We start from the raw sequence: 14485 nt of genomic DNA on the forward strand, positions 1-14485 counted from the left end.
GGGACACTCTTCCCCGCTTTTGGAGCCTGCTGGGAGACCAAGCCAAAGCACTTCTCCGCCCGTCCTGTCCTTCTCCATCCCCCAGCCTTGCCACCCCGTCGGAGCCGCCGAGGCCGAGCAGGGGCAGGAGCAGTGGCACGTCAGTTCCTAGCCAGATGAACGGTCACTTTCCCAAGCAGAAACTTGAATGAGAGGTGGCCGACTGCATTCCAGGTGCGGGTTTCAGCCTCCAACAGAAAACAGCCTCCAGTTCCGCGCCCTTTAGGTTTCCTTCTGCCGTATTTATGGCCCCTACGGGTGCGTGTCCGACAGCGTGCTGCTCCCAGCAGCTTTCCTGGGGACAGTCCCCTGCGGAGCACAAGGCCGGGCCTTCAGGGAGGCAGGTCTCCCAGTGTGGGAAAGACGGAGGTGGGACGGAGCGGAAAGGAAAAGGGACCCCCCCGCCGGCGGCCGTGACCCTGGAAAGCCCCCGTCCGTGGGTGCCCCTGGGCAGTTTCACGAAGGGAGCCTCCGCACGGGCGGTGCGGTGCGGTGCCCGCCCCCGCTGCCGGCGGCGGGGCCGTGCGTCTGGCAGCCCGGCCGGGGCGGCCCCGCCGCCGGCGCACGCCGGCCCCGCCGAGGGGAGCTGGCCCACGGCCGCCGCCCCGGGCGCACGGGTGGCGGGGCCGAGGGGAGAGGTGCGCGGTGCCCGCGGCGCGGCGGGCGGGACGCCGGAGCAGGCAGGGGGCTGCCCGGGCTCCCCCTCGCACCTCGGGTCCCCGCACTCCCCTCTTTTTCTCTAAACTACTTTTTTTCGCCCCAGCGAACGCGCCTGACAGCCGCGGTCCTCCGCGGGCGCGCAGCAGCCGCCCTGCCGGCGGCAGCACCCCCCACGCCCCCCCAAAAGCGCCTCCGCGGGCCGGGCCGGTCCGGTGGCGGAGCGGCGGGGCCGGTGTCCCGCTGGCCTCCGCGCCGGTGCGCCGGGAGGTCGGGCGGGGCGCGGAGCCTCCGCGGGCAGCCGCGCTGGGGGCCGGGGCGCGCAGCCCGCGGGGCCGGGGGAACGCGCGCAGCCGTAAGGGCGGCGATTAATGGCTGATTCTCAATGAACAGAGACGGGGAGAAGCGGTGCCAAAAAAGTAAACAATCGCGCATAGTTCAAGAAGTGTTTAGCGCGGCCAGGCAGGCTGCGTTTCATGGACTTTTACACTAAAAACATATTAAAATTGGCTTTCCTCAGGTTTCAGTTAAAGAATGAGCCCTAAGTTGAAACAGGCTAGCTACCGCGCGGCTTTAAATCCCTCAAGTGTTAAGTTTTCATTGTGTTTTTCTAACTGGACGGAGTGGTTTTCTTGCAAGGAACTAAGTCTCCTCTTTAGTTAAAAGAGAGAGGGAGAAAAATCTGGCACTTTCTACCGCAGTATCCACCACCCTGTCATTATTTCTGCAAGCCTGGGAATTCAGCTCGGACCTCCCAGTATTTGTTGCAGCTTGAGGCCAAGGTGCCTCTAAAAGGATTTTCTTTTAAGGGCTTTAGAAATCGTTTAATGCTGCTTTTCCCCCCGTTTCCCTCTCTTTCTTAGAAGGGAAAAATGTGTTTCTGCGCGTCGATCGCGATAAAGTTGCGCGCGTGTATGTGTCCGCAAGCATCCCGGGCGGAAAAAACAAGGGAGAAAACTTTCTTGAAAAGAAAACGAAGAAGAAAGCGGGGGGGAAGGCATTCCTTAATGGAAGTATTGCATGCAAAGAAGGCTGGATCTCTTTAAGGCTCCCCCTGAAGCTGGAGATGCACACACAAGGGTTGCCGGCCTGGGTGGTCTCTCTACTTTGGTGAGCTGTTGCTAAGCAGCTAATAATAGTCATGTTTGCTGAGTAATTTCTGCCCTCCCCGAGCCAATCGCCTCGCAGAAACCCAAGCCATCTGACAGCCCCGGGGGCGGGCTTTCAGCTCTTTTTTTTTTTTTTTTTTTTTTTTCCTCCCTCTCCCTCTCTCGCTCTCTCTCCTCTCATACTCCCCCCCCCTTCCACCCCTCCTCCTCTTTATCCAAATGGAGAGAGTCCTTTTTTTCTTCTTCATCTCATCTCTTGAGCCGAGGGGCTGCAGCTCGGTGCTGCCGCGCACACGCCGGGGGAGAGCGCCAGGCAGCCGGCCGCCCGCCGCCGCGGCGGGGCCGACCGCGGAGCCCCGCCGGCCCCGCGGCCCGCGGGAAGCACCCCGGCGCTGAGGCAGGATGGTGCAGCGCGGCCAGGCAGCGCAGCAGCAGCAGCAGCAGCCGCCGCGGCCCGCCGCGCCGCCGCCGCGCCGCCGTCGCTGAGCGCCGCCGCGGACAGCGGCTTCCCGGAGGCAGCGGCGGCCGGAGGAGGCGATTTCCACGGGAGCGGAGGAGAGCGCGGCGGCGGCGGCGGCCGGGGGGGCCCGGGGGTCGCGCCCGCCCGCCCGCCCGCCCTCGCCGGGCGCGGGGAGCGGCCGCCTGCAGCGCGGGGTCCGCGCGCGATGTGGCAATGGGAGGCGCGGGCAGCGACTCGGCCGGAGCGGCCGCGGCGGCAGCCGCCGCCCCGCGCCCCGCGTGAGGCGGCCGCGCCGCAGCAGCCCCAGCAGCAGCAGCAGCGGCGGCGGCGGCGGCCCCCGCAGCAGCAGCAGCAGCAGCAGCCCGCGGCCCGCAGCGCCGCCAGCCCCCCGCGGCCCCGCCGCGCCCCCGGGCCCCCGGGCCCCGCCGCCGCGGCGGCGGCAGCGCCAGCGGCAGCTCCCCCGTCCCGCCGGCGGCGGCGGCAACATGGCCTCGGCCGGTAACGCGTCGGAGCCGGAGACCAGCAGCAGCGCGGGCGGCGGCGGCCACCCCGGCCGGGCGGCGAGGAGCGGCGGCGGCGGCGGCGGCAGGCGGCGAAGGACCGGAGGGAATCGGCGCGCCGCGGCGCCCGACCGGGAGTATCTGCAGCGGCCAAGCTACTGCGATGCGGCTTTCGCCCTGGAGCAGATCTCAAAGGTGCATTCAATCTCTCACTCTTTTTTCCAGAGATACGCGCTAGTGCTAGTGCTGTTTTTCGGCGGGGGAGGAGGAGGAGGAGGAGGAGGGAGGTGGTGTGTTTTCTCGCGGGGGTGGAAGGAGGAGATGGAAATGAAACAGCCACCAATAAAATGCTGGGAAAAAGAGAGGGACGTCTGTGACTCTTCAGTGCGGGAGAGAGTGCCCTCCTTCCCTTCCTTCTCGCCTGTGCCTGCCCCGGTGCCCGCCTGCGCTGCCGAGCCGCAGCTCTCCTCTCTTAACCATTTCCCGAGGCAGCCTCAGCTCGCTGCCGGCCTCCCCCCGCTCCCCCTCCGCTTCCTTTCGGCCTCGCCGTCCCCTCGTAGCGCCCAGCCGCCTCGGCAACACCCGCTGCCGGCCGGGACGGGGGAGAAAGCGGGCGGCCGCTTTCTTGGCAGAAGCTGTGCTTTTGTCAAGTTCTCCGCCGAGCGCCGGCGCGGCGACTGCACTCGGAGAGGGGTCCCCCAGCAGAGAGAGCTCGCAGCCGTTTTCTGCCCCCCCCCCCCCCCCCCCCGGCGGTCGGAGGGGAAGCGAGGGCCGTAAACAAATCGTGTGTCCGTGTCTCCCCCGCCCCCCCGCTCCCCGGTCCTGCCGCGCAGGTCGCGCCGGTGCCCGCGGAGCGGCGGCGGAGGGGCCGGCGGGGGAGGGCGGGAGGTGCCGGAGCGCCCCGCAAGCCCGGCCCGGCCCGGGCGGGGCGGAGGGACGGCCCCGGCCGCCGGTCTCCGCCGGCCAAAAAAAAATGCTCAAAGTAAACAACCTCGAGACGCTGCGCCTTGCTGCAGGGACGGTTGCGCTTCGGGGAGCGGATTTCTAGGCTTTGTAAGCAGGGGGAAAGGAGGAGGAAAAAAAAAAAAAATCCATGTGGCTGCCCTCTTCCGTTCACAAATATTGTCGTAACTTACAGATGGCTGCTCTACTTCCTAATTCAGATCACACAGCGTCTCCAAACTCTATGGAAATGAATTACTTCTGATCTTACGGCGCTGCTCACCACGTGGGTCCTGCCTCAGCACCAGACCCTTGCTAGGAGCTGGGAATGGGGGAAACGGCAGCAAACGGCTACTGAGTAGCTTTCCGTCACCACCGTCCCTCCCCCGCCCCCCAGCCCCTCAGAGGCCTAAGGAGAGCAGGAAAAGGGACTTTTTTTCTTTCTTGTGGCTGTTGAGGTGCATCGGCAGTGGTTACTTCTGCCCTGGCGCCGCGGGGTCTTGCCGGCGCGACCGCTTCGCAGCCCGAGCTGCTGGCAGCGCCTGAGGCACGCCAAGAGCCTGGCGGGCGGGCAGCGTAGGCGAGGGCGCCGGGCTCCGATGCGGTGGCGTCGCCCCCGGCCCGCGTGTTGGCGCGGGGCGAGGACGGCTACCAGCAGGTACATCTGGGCCTGTGCGTGCGGCCGGGGGCGGCGGGGCCAGGGCCCTGCTGGAAGGACGCCCGCTTGAGCCGCCCGCGGTGCCCCCTCCGTGCTCCGCCAGCGGGGCCGGGGGGCTCTCCCCGCCTGCCCCTGGGCCGGGGGCGCGCGTCCGGCGCGGCGGCCTGCCGCAGCCCCTCAACTACTGACCTCTTCTTGCCTTGCAGGGGAAGGCGACGGGACGGAAAGCGCCGCTGTGGCTGCGAGCAAAGTTTCAGAGACTGCTATTTAAACTGGGCTGTTACATTCAGAAAAACTGCGGGAAGTTTTTGGTTGTCGGCCTCCTGATATTTGGGGCTTTCGCTGTAGGATTAAGGGCAGCTAATCTCGAAACCAACGTGGAGGAGCTGTGGGTGGAAGGTAAGTCCGGGGTCCCCCTCCTTCTGCCCCGCCTGCCCGGCCGGGTACGCTCGGCCTGAGCGGTGGCGGGGGGCGGCCTGCCCGCCTGCGTGTGTACGGCTGGGCAGGCCGAGGCGGGCCTGCCGCCGGCGGGGGCCGGGCTGCCGCGGGGAAGCCGGCGGAGCGCGGGGCGGTTGGGCGGGCGGTTGTCGAGGCGGGCGGCGGGCTTGGGGCCGGGGCGCGCGGCCCCGGGCGGCGCCTACCACTTCCCCGCCCGCGGGGGGCCGCGGCGGCAGGCCGTGCGCTCCGCGGGGGGCGCCGGGCCGGGCCGCCCCCTGCCACCCCGCTCCCCCGCCTCCGCCCCGGCTCTCCGGGCGGCGGGGCTGCGGGCGACCGGTCTCCGCGTCCCCCGGCGGCGGCGGGAGGCGGCGGCGCTGCCGGGATGCGCCCCTCCGCCATTTTGGGAGTGCGTGCGCCCGCGGCGGGGGGAGGGGGCGGGCGGCGAGGAGCGCGGCGCGGCGGGGCGGGTGCCTGTGTGTGGTCCCGTTGTTGGACAGCTTTCAACTGTGGGGGGGAGCGTTTGTCTCAAGGTAAAAGGAAGAAGAAAAAAGGAAAAAAAAAATAAAAAAGAGGAGGGAGAGGACCGGAAAAAAAAAAAAAAAAAAGGCTGCCGAGGCGAAGCGGGGCCTGTCCGGCTGCGGCCGCCGGGAGCGGGGTGGCCGCGGGCAGTGCCCGGGGCGGGGGGCGCCTCCCCCAGGCCCAGCCCGAAGGCGGCGGCGTAAGGAAGGCAGGCTTGGTACAGGAGGGGAGCGGTACGGGGGGGGCCGGGGCTTCGCGGGCTGCCTTTCGAAACAGAGCCCGCACCCCGGCCCGGACGGAGGCGCGGGGGTGCGGGGTGAGCAGAGCGGTGCGGCCAGCGCCCCCCTCGCAGGCCCGCTCTGTCCCTCGGGGAGCGGGCGGGTTACCCCGCTCGGAGAGGCACGGCTCCAGGCTGCCGGAGGTTTTGGGTTTGGGTTGTTTTTTTTTTTTTGGTGTGGTATTTTTTTCTTTATTTATTTTTTTTTCTCTTGGGGGAAAATATTGTTTACTTAGCATCACATTCCCCCCGTTAGCTGGGTTGATGTGAAAACAGAGTTCCTTGACTGCAGTACTTACTCTGGGTTTATGTCAAAGTCGCTTGCAGCAGAATTTGGCTTATAAAAGTTAATATGGAGGGCTGCATAAATAATCATTACTAAATAGCTCTCTGTATGTGCGTGTGTGGAAAAACTCGTGCTGAGCGCAAACAAAGTTAGCGGCTGTTAGGAAGGTGGTCTGTCCCGCCCTGTGGATGAATTAGGGCATATAGGACCAGATTCCATCCTTGCAGATGACAGGCATACTGGGGTCAGGATGCGGTTCACGGGTAGTTTAGTGAGTATTGGTTTTTCTGTTTTGGGAAATAATGTGTTACCGACTGAGCTTTCTTTGGTCCATGTGGTCCAGGAGCCCAGAATATGTTGATATCTGCTGCCAGCAGCCCTGAGAAACAGAGCAGGCACTGCAGGAGCCCATCCGTAGGCAGAGATGTGCATTCAGAGTCTGTACTGGTCACTAGGTCCTCTGTACCTTAAATACTAATGCAAACAGTTGTTAACATCCTTCTTTTTCCTCCACTCTTTTTTTTTTTTTTTTTCCCCAAAGTCCTTGTGAGGTTGTTGTGGCAAAGTTTCTTTTGTCAATTTATGGTCATATGTGTTTTGTCTCTGCTTTTCTCTAAGTGTTTGGTAAATAATATGTGATTGCAGTTCCATCCAGCACACTTCCCTGAAGTTTATTAGTGTGATATTACTGGGGTTCACTTACTTGGAAGGGTGATCCCATCGCATTGAGGCCATGTGCTTTTTGTAACCATGTAATACCAAGAAACTGCTTGCTGACGATGCCTGTATGACTGGCCCAGCAGTAAATATGCAGTTCTCAAGGAAAAAACATGATTTGCAAAATAGCCACTTAGTTCAGTTGCTGCACTGTCCTCTTCTCGTGTCATTATTCCTTCATGGATGGGGGAGGGAGGAAAGTCCCTGCTATAAAATCTAGTTGAAATTTATCTCTCAGGTTTTTATGGCCAAGATGAGTTCATAATGCAGCTGGTTGTACAGAGTTGACCTATGTAATTTCACATCTACTGAGTTTAGTTTTCATGTCAGAATAAAGTAATGTAAAAAAAAGGTATTAAAACTCTGCATTTAGAAGAAACCCTTGCATTTCTAGATTGCAAAAAAAGGCTGGCTGATTAAGATGAGATAAAATATTCTAGATGTAATTTAAAGTAACTTCTAGTCTTCCTGATCTAGCACTACGTGACCATCTATGCAAAAGGGCTTGCTCAAATGTGCTTTCTTGGTAGAGACTCTGTAAATGCTCCACTCGTGAACCAGGGTCTTGTACAAATAAACCTAACAAATAGCAATTGCGTATTTCTGTTGCTAGACTACAGAGAGAAGCTCAGAGTGAGAATTTGAGATGAACAGGTATGGGAAGAGATAGTTTGGAAAATGCTGTTCTTCCTATGCAGAAGTGGAAAGCAGTGACCAAACTTGTTTTTCTGCACTGGTATGCACCTGGTCCTAACAGCTTTAAAGTACGCTCCATGGCGGTTATTATACTAAGGGACCTTTTAGATCAAGGTTTCTTGTAGTAGAAGCAGTGGCTGAATTGCCCCGTTTATTAAAATAGCTGTCTTTTTTTTGCCTTTACCTTTTGTTTACCAAGAGTTTGAATCAACTGTGCAATGTTGGTCAAATATGGTAGATTACTTGCAATATATTTCAAGGAACAGTTTTGATTTGCTACTGGAGCTTTTTACAGTCATTACTGCTGAATAAATTGGCAGTATTTACATAAAGAGGCTGGTTTTATATGGTGTATTTCTGAATGCCACGGAGCATGGAACATAATACAGCACTGAAGTTTGCTGGAAGTAAACGGTTGCTTTAAAACCATAACACAATTAATTAAAAATAGTAAAGTGAAGTGAAGTTTGAATGAGTTTTAAGACCATGCACATTCCAAGATAAATGATTAGTAGTCTGGGCCTGAAGCTATTATGGCTGAAGTATTTACATAAGAAGTTTAGAAACCCACCTGGTAGGCAAACTTTCAAAGAGAGAAAAAGAAAAACAGATCTCTAAAACATCATTCTTTCGGTTTTCCTGTAGTAGTCTTCCTCCTTCAGAATTTGTGCCAGCACTCTTGGCCTTCTGTGAGCCTCCTGATACCAAAGTGGCTTTCCTCTCAGATTGTTTCTTGGCACTAAGTGTTGTAGAGTAGCTTTTTTTAGGTTTTTTTTTTTTTTTAATACACAATCCGTCTCTGGCTGCTGTTCAGAGCACTTCACTTATTACAGTGTGTCCCACAGTATGCTCTCAATCTGTGCTCCTGTCTTGCAGTCTGGCTCTCTGGCATCTTTGACTGGGACACATACCTGTTTCCCCTCAGCCCATCAGCAGGTCTGTCATCTCTGTGTCTGTACCTTGCTACTGGAGGATGCTTGTTATCGGTTTCTTGGGGAAACAAATTCTGGACTGGCATTTTAATGGCAGTTCTGTTATCCACAGCCATTCAGCTTTAGTTGAACTGCTATATGTGGGTGTCCATGCATACTGGAGTTGTGGAGACTGTTTAGCATCTTTATACATCGTACGCCCTTGAGAGAACAAAAAGGGCTTTGCATTGATTTCCTCTGTGACTGAATTTTGTTGAACACAGATGTGCTTTCAGAAACATCCATTCATAACTAGAAAGTACTCTGGATGGAAAAGAAATCATGCTCATAACTGGGTATGTTTTTTGCTACCACTCTAATAGGCACTCTTAAGACCCTGTGTGTGAACAGCAGTCACACATGTGAATTCACAGCCTCTGCTTCTGAAAGAAGGTAGTTTTGTGGCTCCAGAGAAGGTTCTGTTAAGTGGAGCTTGAAATTTGGCTACTGCAATGCCTTGAATGGCATTAATTGGAGCAGCTCTTAAGGGGAGAGATGGTCTAGTCTTGTTCCTTGATATGGAACTTTCATGTTGCCATTGTCTTGGGATTTTTTTTCCCCCTCACTTTCTTCATTACTTTTTCTTCTTGAATCAGTTGAAGATCATGGTGTTCTTTCCTTCCTTTCTTGCTTTTTGCGCTTTTTGGACTAGCTGTAGCTCAGTTGAACCTCTCTGTCTTTAAGTAGCCCTCTTCACAAAGCTAACCAAGCTCTTCACATGTAGAGCCCTTTCTTTAAGCCAGTTTGAAGGAAAAGGGTGGGTGATACAGACAGGGGTAGGACAGCCTGCAGGGAAAACAGAATGCCTCAGTAGCCACATAGTTCAACTTTGGTGGGTGGAACAAAGTGAGTGTGTTCTAATTGTAAGTGAATTTGGACTGAGTGTGTATGGCAGAAACTGTAAGTGAAGATTTGAGCTATGTGTAGTATTGTTTCCTTTTGCTCTGAAGGGCCGAAAATCAAGTTATTCTACTGTAGTATTTATGGCTGACCCATCTTAAGATATGTTAATCTACCCGTGCAACATAAGAATGAGGTGAAAATGAGGAAAGCGTGTGAGTGATGCGGGAACCAGTATTGTTTCTTTAGATTCTCAGTTTGCTTAACCCAGCAAGATCAAGTGCAGGTGGAGAGGAAAGTTACTCTTAGGTTCTGCCTAAGGCACCAGTTAACTTTACACTAGTGTTCTTTGGAGAAGCAAAAAAGAATAGTAAAAGAACAGATCTTTGTGAATTTGTTGTTTCAAGGAGACAAATTTATGTGAGTGGGCTGGAGGAACATGTTTGGTTTGTATACAGTTAGCATGAATTGACCCAGTCAGGTGTAATTCACTTCTCCCACAAACGCACACATTTGTGCCCAGCAGCAGATAGTACTGTTTTAGATGTGCTTGCACGTGCATCACCACCATCGACGCAGAGTAGATGGCAGAAGAGCAGAAGTTACTCTGCTGGTGGATCTGAGGTGAGGTGTTGGTAGGCTGTGTGACAGTCTGGGGGCTTGTCTCTGATCACATCACCAAATCCATCAGTTTCATATGGATCAGGTGAGGTAGGAGCTTGCTTACCTCCGAATACTATGTTGCACTGTGTTGCGTCCCTCAGTGCCTATTGAAAGGTGTTCATCTGGAAAATTTCCAAGTTCGCTGTTTTGTTTGAATTAAGTGTGATTATTTATTATGTGGTTTCTCAAGTGGGAAACTAGGAGTGATGTTTCCTCGTGATGGCTGAAGGATGATCAACTGGTCAATGTACTCTTTTTAAGGTTTGCTGGTCAAAATGGAAGAGTATTTCAGTCCATGCTTCCGTTTTGAAAAATAACATTAAATTCTAATATTTAAGCTTACATGATGTTTGTGGATAAAAACATCAGGACAGTGAGTGTTATATTCGTGTGAAGTTGAACTCCCTCTGCTTCGGTATACTGGAAGTTGTTAAGATGTTTAAAGGTTTTAGTTATATGGATGTTTGATTGTCATCTTTCAAGGGCATGCTGTTAAATTCAGAATCATGGGAGGTCTCTGTTAAGTTCCATCTTGACAGGTGTCCCCATCACTGCTCGGAGTTGGTGCTCATTGCTGAAAAGCTCGTACATCAAAAAAACACCCCAGCTTCAGCATTTAAAATTCCTCTTTCATCTGTAGGAGCTTTAATGAAGGTTTTGCATGTGACCGTTCTTCGGTCACTGAGAAGGTAAAGGGTGAAATCCTGAACTCGCTGAATGTAGTGGCGAGCGGAACTTGGAATGACTTTAGCATAGCCAGGCCTTTACCCAGGTACAAAACCGCCGCGGACTAACAGCGTGCCCCCGCTCCACCCCTTCTGCGAAGGGCAGGAGGAGGATCTCCTGCTGTAGAACTGGCACCTCTTTAAGCTGTAAGTGCATGGTTGCATGGTTCCTTCTGCCTTTCAGACTTCAGAGGCATTTAATTTACTCAAGGCTGCAGAACATTAATCTTCATTATTATTTCCAAACTTAACACACTGTCGCCAATGTCTGTGCCAGAATGTGCCCTACAGATCCTTGTTTGGAAGGGTCTGTTTCCTTCTCTGTTGAAACGTGTATTTAAACAGGGCAGTGCCTTGGCTGCACCATCCCCCTCTTCCTCTCTTCCGAGCTTTGAGTGTCGTCTTGCACTCTGGGGATTTTGCTGCTTATGAACAGGGTGTGAAGACATTCCTGTAGTTCTGGAGAGCCTGGAGATTTCAGTACAGAAATCCTGGAGTGAAACAGAACAGTTGAGAGCAACATTGCTTTATTGTTGGTCCCCATGCCACTGCTCCTGAGCAGTAACAGGGGGAATGTAGGTAAGCAGAAGAGCTAGCTCAGCTGTAGGGCTGGCTGCTGCTGGAGTTGTGGTGCTATGTGGAGGTGGTGGTGAGTGGTTTGAGGTCTGCTACCAGCTCCTGTTACCTGCTAAGTGGACTGTCTTTTTTTTTTTTTTTGTGGAGAATGAGCCTTCCTTTCTCATTATTCCTCAGCAGACACTGGATTCAGACAAGAGTGAACTCTAAAAGCCATGGGTACTCAAACTTGCTTTCAACAGAGAATGCATTAAGGAAAACTCTAGCTCCTCACCCTGACTCCATCCGTTTTCATGATTTATTTTTTCTGTGGGAGGAGATGGTCCAAGACCTGTTATTAAATAGTATTTGTGGTGGTTCCCCAGAAAGTAGTAATACTATGTAGCGTATGCATGTAGCAGTTCTTGACCACTCAACAAATTTAAAGGCTGTTACATGCAAGTGGATGTTTCAGTTACACATAACTGTTAGGAGACTCCAAAATATGACAGCTTCCAGATGTATGAACAGACTGATCCCTTTGTTTAGATTATGCACCACAGCTGATGCCTAGATTAGTGCTGGCTGGACAAAGCTATGGGAGATTTGTCTGGTTTCCACAATGCCATGTTTATATTTCATCTGGATTTCTCCTTCAAAGCTGACCTCCCTATGACCTGTTGGAGCTGTGTCCACTAGGATGCTAGTTTTAATGTGTCTGCAACTGCTTTCCTTTTGGTGTCTAATGGAACATGTTCTCATTTTGACACTCATGGACTTTTATGCACAGTCCTTTTAGCAGTGAATTACGTGCTTCAACTTATGAGCACTCAGGTAGAACCATGGTTGTAAAGTTTTCTGTCCCACAGCTAGCTTTTTAAGAATATTCTGATGGGTTAAAACTGCGTTTTTGTTATAGACCTTGTGGGGCTGTTCTTTGTCAGGCATTTTCTCCTGTATATAGAATAAAGTTCAGTCTTCCAGCTTTGCACAGTATTTTTTCTGTCTACAGATGATGGCGTGGGTATACATGGTTCTAGCTGCTCTTTTTGGAGTTCAGCAGGAGCTGGAGTGTAGAATTTTACCAAGAAGTTCATTCTTCATGAATGTACAGTTAACTTAACTGTACAGTTACATATATTTTCTCAATCATCCTTATTTATCTTAAGTATGCCTTTGGGTCTTTTAATTTCTCTAATCTCTCCTGCCTTGTATTACGCAGGAGGTCTTTCCCCATTTGTGTTTGTGGGTTACTGTACCTGGAAAAACCTGAAGAAATCAGTAAAAGTCCTTAAAGGCTAAGTGACAGTTCTACAAGAAGTGTAGTCCCCTGTCAGAGTACAGAAAAATGAAGAAACACAACTTCAATTATTACTTATAGAAACTATATGGTTTTCTACTGGTGATGCTTTACTGGGGCAACAGATTCCTGAGATGGTACGTCATGACAGAAAACTCAGCACTTTGAAGTACGATTTCTGCACTGAAAATGCATGCTATCTTATAATGACCACTTCATTTCTGTGCCCATGAATCGAGAACAGGAAGATGTTTTGCTCTTGTTTTGCACGATCTCTGCTATTTTATTATCTACCTACAGTGTGCTAAATATGACCAATGGATACCGGATTCAATAAGCTATGTTCATCCTTGCTGTTAATTGAGTGACTTTGACTTGGAATAATTTTTCATTGTACCTTGCACTAGAAAATAGGTGGACTGGAGTTGCAAGGAGTAACTGTGAATTCAGAATTTAAAAATAAAATCTATTTTTCTTAATTCCTTTTTTGCTGTGTAAATTTAGTTTCGTATCTGTAAATATGATTTACTTGCTATTGTTTTTTCTCTGTTATTTTCATTCAGTATCACCTCAGTTGCAATAAACATTCTGAATTTGGCAGGAGTAGTAATTTCGTGAGGTAAAAAGACCTTTATGGAAACTGCTGACCATATAGACATTTTGATGTATGGAGAATTTTAATCTTGGTTTTTAGAATGAATATCTTGGCTTTAACTTCTGCTTGGTTTTGGAAAACTTAGTTATTTCAGTCCTTGAGCAAAATATATAAGAGGTAAGGGAATGAGCAGAACCATAACCTGACTCTTTCTGCAAAGGTGCTGCTCCTTTAGAGAATTGTACTGAACTTAATTCCAGCTTCAAATATACAAGTAATCATTGTATATTTGAAACATCTGTATTTCGCTCATGTGGAAGAAAAAGCTGATATTTTTAAGGCATATGTGCAGTGTTGTACACCCGTAGACCTGAAGCTGGAACTGAGCCCTTAAACTGTAATACAGTCTTCATTTACTAACAGTAAGATAAATTAAAAGAAACAGCCTTCTCTTGTTTACCAGTCTGATGCATTTCTGCTTTTCAGTCAGTAACCAAAAGCTAAGCGCAACAAACTAGAAATGAGCGCTGTTAAGTCAAGTTGTATGATTTTTTTTTCCCCCCTTAAATCATTGCTTAAGGGCTTCTGGCCCCTAGCTCAGGAATCCTGCCCAAAAATGCCAGATGTATTACACAGTCAAGTATTGCAATGTAAATAGTGTTCTGTGCCATGAGAGCAGGGTGGTCCATCTCCTAGTTAAAAAGAAAAGGCGGGGGGGGGAGAAGAAAAGGGAAAAATCCACATGCTCTGAAATGAGCACAGTAGTTGTAGTGTTATTTGTGTTTTTGGCTGTGTGATCAGTATTTTGGAGCTGAAAGAACACATAAATTAGTGCTTTTGACTGGCAGATAATAATAACTGAAACTGAGATGCTAGAAAGCAAGATGTGTCTTGGCTGAGGCTGCTTAATTTAGTCAAACAGGCATGTAATAAGTAAAATATTAAAGTAAAGGCCATTGCTGACAGGCAAAACCTGTTACTTTACCTTATTGTGAACAGCGGTCTTGTGCACATGGAAGCAGAGCGGACAAAGGATGGGAAGTAGGGAAGGCAGGGGCATAGGGTTCTTCTCGACCTCATGCTGTGTAATGGAAAGACTGGGTGTGTTACTGCACCTTCTGAGTATAAACATTGCTGGGCTGTTCTTGGTTTTAATTAAATACCCTTTGCTGTCTATTAACAATGACTTACCTTCCAGTGTGCTTATCTTCTTCAGATGCAGTAGTGGATATAGGAGGTTTATTTGCACATTTTTCCCATTTTGTGCATGAGCATGTCATTTCATAACATTTAAAACTAGTTGAAAGGAGATTCCACAAATCTGACCTGAAAGGAAATTGCCAAGGGTGATGCAGTAATCAGATTTACGTTTGGGTTATCTGACAAATCTGTGAATTGCCATAGCTTCCTTGGGTGTGTGCAGAGGGGAAAGGGGTTATAGGAACTTATTTGTATGTGATAAACTGTATTTAAATAGCTCCAGGAATGTAATCCCAAGGCAGATCTCAGTGTAATCTGCTCAGTGAGATATTCAGAAG

General features: G+C 51.6%; 1 protein-coding gene across 9 annotated transcripts in view; it reads left to right on the forward strand.

Moving 5' to 3' along the window:
• Window positions 1–1999: 1999 nt before the first annotated feature.
• PTCH1 (patched 1) overlaps window positions 2000–14485 on the forward strand; it is a 70713-nt gene continuing 58227 nt past the window's right edge. For 3 of the 9 annotated variants that reach the window (XR_015700956.1, XM_087741639.1, XM_087741640.1), the window contains exons 1-2: window positions 2000–2960; window positions 4572–4764. Coding sequence is in view for 2 of the 9 variants with exons in the window: in XM_087741639.1 (XP_087597765.1) it covers window positions 2751–2960; window positions 4572–4764 (403 nt within the window). In the remaining 7 variants the exon portion in view is untranslated. The other 6 variants (XM_087741644.1, XM_087741645.1, XM_087741647.1 and 3 more) reach the window with 6 other exon arrangements.

Source organism: Nipponia nippon, unplaced genomic scaffold, assembly GCF_047370975.1.
Source record: "Nipponia nippon isolate SJK-2023a ecotype South Korea unplaced genomic scaffold, ASM4737097v1 scaffold_8, whole genome shotgun sequence".
Taxonomy (NCBI): Eukaryota; Metazoa; Chordata; class Aves; order Pelecaniformes; family Threskiornithidae; genus Nipponia; species Nipponia nippon.